General features: G+C 54.2%; 1 protein-coding gene across 1 annotated transcript; it reads right to left on the reverse strand.

Moving 5' to 3' along the window:
* Window positions 1–6,388: 6,388 nt before the first annotated feature.
* On the reverse strand, window positions 6,389–9,006 carry Ly6l (lymphocyte antigen 6 family member L). Its single transcript, XM_047530190.1, has 2 exons — window positions 8,729–9,006; window positions 6,389–6,865 (listed from the first exon to the last, which is right to left on the reverse strand). Exons 1-2 carry the CDS (start codon window positions 8,988–8,990, stop codon window positions 6,639–6,641), a joined length of 489 nt encoding a protein of 162 aa, XP_047386146.1. The 5' UTR covers window positions 8,991–9,006; the 3' UTR covers window positions 6,389–6,638.
* Between the last annotated feature and the right edge of the window lie 371 nt (window positions 9,007–9,377).

A 9,377-nucleotide genomic window follows, 5' to 3' on the forward strand; every position in this document is an offset into this window, starting at 1 on the left:
ATCAGGCCAAGCTGGTGCTGGGTGGTCACAGCCACTGCGTCACAGGCTGCTGTCTGAGGGGGGCTACCAGGTCAGAGCACCCCCGGCTCACAGCTCCCCAGGGACATCCCACCCTCAACACCAGAGTCGACTGGGACGGGCTGACACCATAATGCCCCCCACTTCCTGCAGGGTCACAGGACAGTGTGCACACAGCAACCCGGCCAGGTGGCCCTGGAGGAAACAGCCCTGATGGGCAGCTTTGCCCTAGCCCTCTCCCCTTGCTCTGGGCCCACCAGGCTAACCACAGATCTATGAGGGTCTTTCATGATGGGGTGGTCAGGACTGGCAGGGAGGAAGTAAGAGCCTCGACTAGAGCCCCCCATTTTCCATTTGCTGGTCCTCCTGGTTCCTGGGTCCCTTTGTCTGCACCTGGGTCTGCATCCTGAGGACCCTTGCCTGACAGGACAGGAGGAGTCAGGAGGGGCAGCTGGGCCTGGCCTCCCACCTGCCCGGGACCACCCCGCCCCCACCTCCTCCTCCACCCTGACGCCTCCTGTTCTTCCCATAACAGACCCCGAGGAGGAGCAGGGTGCCCATCCACACCACGGGTGATGTGGGGCCCAGGGAGGCTCAGGCGGGACCCGTGTTCCCTGAGCCTGGAAAGGCGGCCCAGGGCTGAGGGATGAGGAGGACAGGCTGTGATATCAAGCACAGGCTGTTCCAGGGGCCCTGGGCCCTCAGGCTGACGGTGATTCACACCCACGGCGCACAGGTGCTCAGGGCGCTGAGCGAGACCTTCCAGCACAGGCTTCCGGCCGCGGAGTCCAGATTTTATCACCTCTCCAAAGTCCTCATCGCCTTCCTTAGCACCTTCTCTGACTAAGGTGGAACTTAACAACAAAAAAGAAAAGTGCAATCTTCTCACAGATACAGCTCAAGAAACGTGTTTCAAACGAACACATTCTTCTCCAATGTTTTTTCAAAACGTGACTGAGGAAAACCCAACTTGTTTGGGGTGCAGCAAAGGTGGATAGCCGATCCTCAATTTGCTTCTATCAAAGAAGAACAGAGGCTAATATTCCATTGGGGGGGTCATTTTTCACATTTCACTTTGAAATAATTCAGATTTATTAAAAAAAAAAAGTTACAAAACAGTACAAGAATCATTCTGTGGATTTTCTGAAAGCTGACATTTCACACAAGCACCGCCGAAGTGATAGAATCTCAAAACCATCACTGGTGGCCGGCTGTCTATCTATCTGCGACCCTGCTCGGACTCCAGCCCAGCACCCCGGGTCACACGTTTCTCTTGCTCATCCAGCCTCTTTGTCCCCTCAAGGTGGGACAGGGCCTGAGTCTGGATTCCCTCTGTGACCTGGGCCCCTGTGCAGCGTGCATGCTCACTCGGATGCCCCTCTGACTGCAGCACATGCACACACCCTTGACCCTGCCTCCCGTGGTGAGACCTGGCTTGTGACAAGGGATCTGTTCCTGCAGCTTGGTCATGGTGTATCTGCTGTGTTTCTCTGGGTTTATCCTGTTTGGGGTCCACAGAGCTCCTCTAATCCACAGGCCTTGGGTTCAGCTTTTTCCAAAACTGGACAGTTGTCAGTCACTGTATCCTGCAGTGCCTGTCCTACCCGACTTTCTTCCTCCCGACAGCCGTCCTGGAAAGCTGGACTCAGCTGGCCTTGGCTCTCTCCTCTGGTTTTTGTGCCTCTTCTCCCTACTTCTGCCTGGATAAGCACTGTGGCCTGTCCTCAGGTGACTTAGGTCAAATGGAGCTTTCCTTTCTAATCTCCTCCTGTTATTTATTTTGCAGATCATATTTTAATTCTACGGTACCCAGTGAGCCATTCTGCATATGCTCTACGTCCTTGCCCACTGCCCATCACTCAGAGGCCTGAGAGACACTCCTGGCACCCTCTCTGTCCACGCCCTGTGTCCACTTGCGGCAATGCTAGAGGAAATTAGAAGGGGGGCCCCCTCTGGCTGGTGGCACTCGGAATGTCTGCCTACTCCCACTCTCCGGGCACTGTTACCCGCTGTGGTCCTCCGAGGGCTCCCAGGCACTTCACTTAGGTTCTGCAGCTGTGGGCAGTGGTGGGAGGGCCTCTGACCTGGGCCAGAACCAGCCATGCCTTCAGTTGCACAGCACCCTCTGCGGCGGGGCTGACCCTCCTGGAGCGTTGTACTTGCATTTCTGACACCTCTTCATATGTTTAGGTGGTATTTCACATCATTTTTGCTAATTGTTTTTGCATTTTGCTCAAATTTTCCATCAAGCTTTTGCCTTTTCCCTCCCCCTCCCCCCAGTCCTTATAGCCCTGCGTGTGTGCGCACACAGGCGCGTACTCACAACTCCATGGGAAGTACTTATGATTTCATGTAGTCAGGTCTTCTCTGAATTTGGAGTTGAACTTGGGAAGCCTTCCTCCACACCCAGGTTATGAGGACCCTTTTCTGGATTTTGTTGTTGTTTGTTTTTGGCGGTTCTGGCGATTGAACCCAGGGCCTTGTGCTTGCGAGGCAAGCACTCTACCAACTGAGCTATATCCCCAGCCCCCTTTTCTGGATTTTGAATTGAACTTGGGAAGGCTTCCTCCACACCAGGTTATGAGGATCCTTGCATGTCATCTCCTGTTGTTCAGCCTCTACTTCATTCTTATGCATGATACCTTTACCCATGAGTGTAGCCACTCGCTTGTCTATACACTGATTGTCTTAAACATTGACCTCTGGCTGGAGACATGAAACTCCTTCTCTATGGTCCCTGCATTCCGGAGTGTTCCTGGGTCTTCCCTTGTCTTTTATTGTTCACTACATCCCCCGGTGTTCCTAGGCATTTATCTGGTCTTTCTATTGTACTTCCCTTGATTGTTGCATGACAACATCACCATTCACATTTGAGATCTTTAAAAGTATTTCAATTTCTAGTAGCAGAATTCTCCAATAGCCCAACTTTTTCATAGTTTTCCTAGATGAGGATTTTCTTTCTTCCTTCCTTCCTTCCTTCCTTCCTCTTTCTTTCTTTCTTTCTTTCTTTCTTTCTTTCTTTCTTTCTTTCTTTCCTTCTGTACTGGGGATTGAACCCAGGAACACTTTACCACTGTGCTACATCCCCAGTTCCTTTTATTTTTTATTTTGAGGCAGAGGGCGCCTCTGCAGCCACTTCCGCCACATGCTCCTGCACAACATGCTATTAACTTTGTCTGGCTGATGTTCTGTTGAGATTGTTGCACTGATTTAAAAACGCTGTGGTTTCCTTTTCAGGGTCATCGGCATCGGGCTGTGCTCTGCTATGAGAAGGGAACTTGGAAACTTCCTGGGTCAAAGTCAGGAGATTGATTTTACAGAAAATACCCTATTTCATCCCATATGCCAACCATTCCATGGAGAGCAGCGGTGAGCGCTGCGGTGGTTTAATCGACTTCGCTGAGGCGTGCTTCCATTTTCAGCAGTGAGGTTGTAGTGTTGGTCTAACTGGTCACACGTGACAGTAGAAGGCACTCTGACACACATACACAAGCAGAGGGTGGCTTCTCGTTCGGGTGTACGCGATGCAGGCTGTGCAGTCATATGTGCACATAGGGTATTAACGTGCCATTCATTCTCCTAGCCCTCCTCCCTTCACTCCCCTCGCCTAATCCAAAGTACCGCTATTCTTCCCCAGCCACCCCTCTTATTGAGAATTAGTCACCCATGAGTTTTGACCGACCATCCTGTGGCCACCACACCAGGGACAGTTTGCCTCACCTCCCAGAACACAGCTGCCTCCAGTGGGAGCTGGTGCTGGACAGTGGCTAGCCTAGGACCACTTGGGTGATGTTCCCACTGCTCGAATTCAGCACAAATGGGTTGTTAGAATGGTTTGGCCTTTTCATCCAGTTATTTATTCGTATTTCCTCTTTACACCTCACTTTCAATCTTGCCAGAGACTCCCTGTTCTGTTAGGATGTTGGCTTTGCAGGTCTGTTTGGGGTATGTTCCTTATAACTTCCCTGGGCTTTATTTCTGACCTTCTCTAGCTCCAGATCTGAACACACGGTCCCCCTTTTTCCTGATGTGAGGTTTTGTCTGTATATTTCTTAAGAGCCATTTTCATTCAGAACAAAAGTCATGCTGATTCTTATGACCATTCAGTTCAAGGAACTAAAAACCTCCCTTATAATTTCTTCTTTAACAGGTGAACTAATCGAAACATAGAATTTAATTCCAAAATATTTGGATCTTGTAGGAATGCCTGTGTGCACGGAGAAGGCTCCCTCTGTGAGCTCCCCGAGATGTTCATTCCCCCTCCCGCCGCCCCGATCCACACTTGAAGACCCAGATGCCACAGTCTCTGAACAGGTTAGTCTGAGGCTGTTGTTCTGGGCAAGAGCAGAAGCAGGTGTGGATGCTACTCCCACCAGCTCCTCCATTCCAGGTTGCCAAGGTGCTGCCTACTGTGCGTCCCCAGCTCGGCGACCCTCTGGGCTCTGAGTTCCGCCCTTCTTTTCACGCAGGCAGTCTGGGGAAAACACCCAGGATCAGTCTGCTGACTCAGGACCAAGACAGCAAGAGAAGCAGAGCAACAACTAGAGGTTTAGAAATGAAGATGTGCTGCAAACTGGACCACCAAACAGCCAGGCCCAGGCACCACACCTGTGATCCTAGCCGCTCAGAGACCGAGGCACAGGGGTCACAAGTTCAAGGCCAGTCTTGGCAACTTAGCAAGACCCTATCAAAATAAAAAATAAAAAGGGCTGGGGATGAGTTTCAGTGGTGGAGCCACCCTGGGCTCAATCCCCAGTAGAAAAACAGTGGGGAGGGCTAAAGCAGCACAAAGTGCTAGAATCAGAAACTCAAGTGACAGTAACAGGTGAAGCAGAGGAACGGGAGGCAGAGGTGACCCAGCTTGGAGAGAGCACAGGGCATGGACACCCGGGTGCTGGCAGCCTCACTGGGGTGACGGGGGCATCAGGACCTGAGTTTCCCAGCAGTGAATGTGAAGAATCACTGACAAGCCCTCTAGCAAGGCTGAGGGATGCAGCTAACATGCAGATGCCATTTGCTTTCCTACAGATGAGCAATGAGCAAATGGAATTTGAAATTTAAAAAAAGCAACTTTTATAATAGCACCTTCCCCCGCAAATAAACAAACAAAAAACAAAAGAAAAAATACTTAGGTATGAACCCATCAAATGGTTTCTACGTGGCAAAGAACAAAGCTCTGATTAAAGAAAATCCAAAACAATGAGGAGACACCCATGTTCGTGGGTTAGAAGCTCGATACTGTTATGATGCCAGTTCTCCCCAGTTTGTTTCACATTCCACACAGTCCCAATCAAAACCCCAGAAGGACTCATGATGTGGCTCAGGGGCACAGCATTTGTCTACATGTGCGAGACCCTGGGTTCGATCCCAGCACCAGAAAAGAAGTTTGCAACTAGTAGTTTTGTAGACAGTGACCTAACACTGTACCCAGGTTATGACTGCACAGGTCCCTGAGAGAACTAGGCCCAGGGGGAGCCCCCAAGCCCACCCCCACAGCCAGATTGCTCCCTCAGCACTGACCCCTTTCACCAGCCATGCTGGGTGCCCCAGGCTCAGGAACCCAGAGACTCCTGAAGCCCCAAGATCCCTGGAAAGACAAGCAGCCCAACCAGTGGGTGGGACTGAAATTCAGTGTGAAATTCAAACCACATGGGAGGGGACTTCTGCTTCAGCAGGGGACCCTGGGGCTCAGCAGTGGTCTCCTGGGAATCAGGAGCCAGGGCCAGGGTCATCCAGACCTGCCAAGGGCCTACCTTGGTCCAGGCAGGGAATGAGAGCTAGAGAACAGGGCTCTGGGATGATGGGAAGCAGGTTGGGGGAGGCAGGTGTGTGGACTGGCAAGGGCAGGCAGGATGACCTGGGAGCAGGATGCCCGCCCACCCACACAGGGTCTCTCAGCAGACGCTTTCTTCCTGGACGTGCACGTCCAGTGGTGCCCACCCAGCCTGGAAAGCCTGAGCTCCTCCCCGGGGACCCGCCTGCCCAGCTCTCCCAGGTCAGGCACCAGCCCACCCCCACCAGGTCTCACTTCCTTCAGCAGAAAAGCCACACGCCCTGCGGGATCCCTGCCCATCCCCCTCCTTGCACGCAGTGGCCAGCAGGCCCTCCTAGAACCCCAGACTCAAGCCTGGGACATCTGCTCACCTGCTGCTGGGTCCCGGCTTCAGGGACCGTCCTGTCCTCAGTGTGCCTGCAGCACGGTTGGACATTCTGTCCCCCTTGGCCACTCCATCCAAAGGCGCGGGTGGCGGCTGGGAGAGGGGCAGGGCTGTGAGGGTGGGGAGACAGTGAAGGAGCAGGAGCCGGCTGTGGGGCAGTGAGAGTTTATTGTCTCTGAGAGGAGGAGGCAGTGGTCCCAGTGCAGGGCGGGGGCACAGAGCGGGGCTGTGAGAGTCAGGGTGCCGCCCAGGACCCTTCCGTCACGGGGCCCTTCCTGACCCTCACGGGGAATGCCCCTTCTCCATGAGGAGCTTGGCCAGCATTCACTGGCTTCTTGAGAAAGGCGTTGGACAGGGGAAGAGGCAAGGTCTAGACAGGGAGTGTCCCCTGGCTGGGGAGGGAGGCCAGATGGCAGCTGGAGGTGGAAGACAAAACAAGTCACCAGGGATGTGGGTGAGCCATCACAACATGGCCCAGAAAATGCCCAGGCCCACTTGCAGCAGGAGCTGCCTGGACAGGGCCCAGAGTGTCTCCAGGGCAGCGGGTGCCGTGTTGCAGAGTGGCCCTGAGCAGCAGCGCCTGATGACACTGCCCCGCAGCCCAGGGCCGGATGACCACTTAAACTCGTTGTTGGAGTTTGGACAGCTGACAGCGCACCTCTTGCTGATCAGAATTCTGACCTTTGACCCTGCAGAAGAAAGGAGACAGCAGGTGGCTCCCAGGTTAGGGGAGAGGGGCTGGGGCTTGCCAGGGGGCAGCTGGGACTGGCACTGGAGACCACCTCCTCTGTCCCTTCACAGGTGAGGCCTACAGAGCCCTGGGAGCATAGCTATCCAAGGTCACCTTCAACCTGGGGCACAGCAAAGAGGGAAGCATTCTTCTCTGCAGCCGGATGAGACCTGGAATTCCTTTCCAAATCAGTGCATGCCAGTCATGGGGAAATGGGGTGAAGGGAGCAGAGCGGAAAGGGCTGGTAGCTACAGAGAACCTGCTGGGTGGCCAGAGAGGCTCCAAGGTCTCCAGACTACTCTTCCAAAGATGCAGAGACTTCTGGAAGAGACCTGACCTTCAACAGCTATGAAGCCATTAAAGGGGATCCACCACCAAAACCCAACCACAGAAGAGGCCATTTTGGGTGGAATTCATCTGTTAATATTACAATATATTTGTCTTGTTGCATGATAGTTTATTATGCTGAATTATATGTTTTATTATACTGCATTATATCACTTATATTAAGTTGCAATATGTTATGTGGTATGACAATTACATTGTCATATTATATTACATTGCAATATATTATGCTCTATTACATTAGACTGCATTATATCATATTGTCTTATATTGCAATGTATTATACTACAGTTGTATTACAGTGTATGATACATTGTACAGAATATATCACTGCTCAATGGCACAGGATTTAGGATAATTTGAGGGAATCCTCCAGCAAAGAGAGCGAACCACTGCCTGCTCAGAAACCCTGATTCTGAGCAGCTCCCTGTCACCTCCCAGTAATGGTGGGTGCAGACCTCAAAGGCCAAGGCCAGGGAGTTTCCCGCAGACGTAGTCCCCGAAGAGAGCTCTCACCTGGTCTCCTGTCACATTGCCTTTCAGGCCAAGAGCAGAAGGTAAGGAACAGTGCTAAATGAAGAGTCAAGTTGGGGAAAAGGCTGTGGACAAAGGTGTCCACGCCCTCACCATATGCAAATTCCTTCACTTTAATTAAAAAATAGAGAGGCTTGAGGGTGGGGGCTGTCACTGCAGGGACACAGTGGCCTCATGCTGGGAGAATCAGTCTGACAATCCTCCCCGCAGAAAACCCCACCTCAGCATGAAGGCAAAGGAGGAAAAGTGCCCCACACTGTCCCAGACTGCCGACAGCTGGGACATTCTGGCAGAGTCCACTCCACAGGGAGAGGCAGTGGCCTGCGTGTCACACAGGCTTCCACTTTAGAGATCTACCTGCAGGAAGCCCCAGGTGCCCTATGCATTTTCTGGAATCCATCTGAGGGGACAAGGCCACAGGAGCCTTCCTGAGGTTCACGGGGTGTGTGTGGGGTCTGTGACCATAAAAGAATCACACTGCAGCCGGGCACGTAGGACCTGAAGCCACAGGGGGAAGACAGCTCTCTACCAGACTGGCAGGTCCCCAGGGAGCGAGGTTCACCTTGCAGGAATGGGGCCAAGAGATGGTGTGTGCTGAGAATAGTTCTGTCTTCAATAAAAAAAAAAAAAGAAACATCTCCTCTAAGCTCCTTCTTAAAATGAAGTACTACTGCCTAAGCCCCTGTTTGTGCCCTGGAAGTGGAGGCCTCAGGGTCTCGGGGTCGCTGCCCAGGGGCTGGAAGGCCTGTCCAGCTTGGATGACCCTCCTTTTGCCTCCCTATTCTTTTGGGAACTCAGAGCCTTTGTCCTGGTGACAGTCCTAGGGGGAGTGATACCTAGTGGTACTTCAAATGGCGGGGGGTTGGGGGAGAGGTGCCCGCACCCTGGGGCCTACTCCTGACCCGGTGGGTGGGGACCCAGGCGCGGTGGCCGAAGGACTCACTCCTGAGGATTAACACCTCGTTGGAGACGCAGACTTGCGCGGTGGCGGGGCACACGGCGGGCTTGCAGAGGCTCCAACTGTTGACCTTGAAGCACTGGAAGCAGCTCAGGTTCTGGGTTGTGGGCAGCAAGGCGCTGCTGTGGGCAGAGGGCGCGCTGGTCGCCCCAGTCGCGGTCTCTGCGCCCTGACCTGGTATGGTCGGGACGCCGGCGAGGTCCGCGGACATCAGAGTCGCCCACAGCGCCAGCACCAGCCGCCCCATGACGCCCGTGCCAGCGCCCCCGTGGACCCTCGGCTGCGCCCGGGAGTCCTGGTCCTGGCCCGCAGAGCCGCCCGGGTGTCGCGTCCGGCGCTCTCCAGCAGCGTCCCCGCGCGGCGCGGCCCGGGGAGGAGCCAGCGGGGCGCGGCGCCCGCCCTCCTCCTCGACGGCACCCCTCCCGGCGGCCAGCGCGCCTCGGCTGCGCCCATTGCGTCCTCTTCCTCCCGTCGCGGACCTCGCGCGGCAGGCCCCGGGCTCCTGGAGGGAGGGAGCGAGGGAGGGCGCTTTGCAGACCCGGGAGGTGGCGCGGCGGGAACGTGGGGCAGGTCCCGGGAGGACCCGGAGAAAGTGTGCGAAGGTGCCTGTGGGGTCTGGAGCCAGCGGAGCGGG

This window comes from Sciurus carolinensis, chromosome 1, assembly GCF_902686445.1.
Source record: "Sciurus carolinensis chromosome 1, mSciCar1.2, whole genome shotgun sequence".
NCBI lineage: Eukaryota > Metazoa > Chordata > Mammalia > Rodentia > Sciuridae > Sciurus > Sciurus carolinensis.

Excerpts from the sequence above, each read along its gene's own strand:
- Ly6l (XM_047530190.1), bottom strand. The coding sequence starts at position 8,990 with ATGGGGCGGCTGGTGCTGGCGCTGTGGGCGACTCTGATGTCCGCGGAC. Across the intron at positions 6,866-8,728 it reads CGAGGTGTTAATCCTCAGGA|GGTCAAAGGTCAGAATTCTG; the intron begins GTGAGTCCTTCG and ends TTTCTTCTGCAG.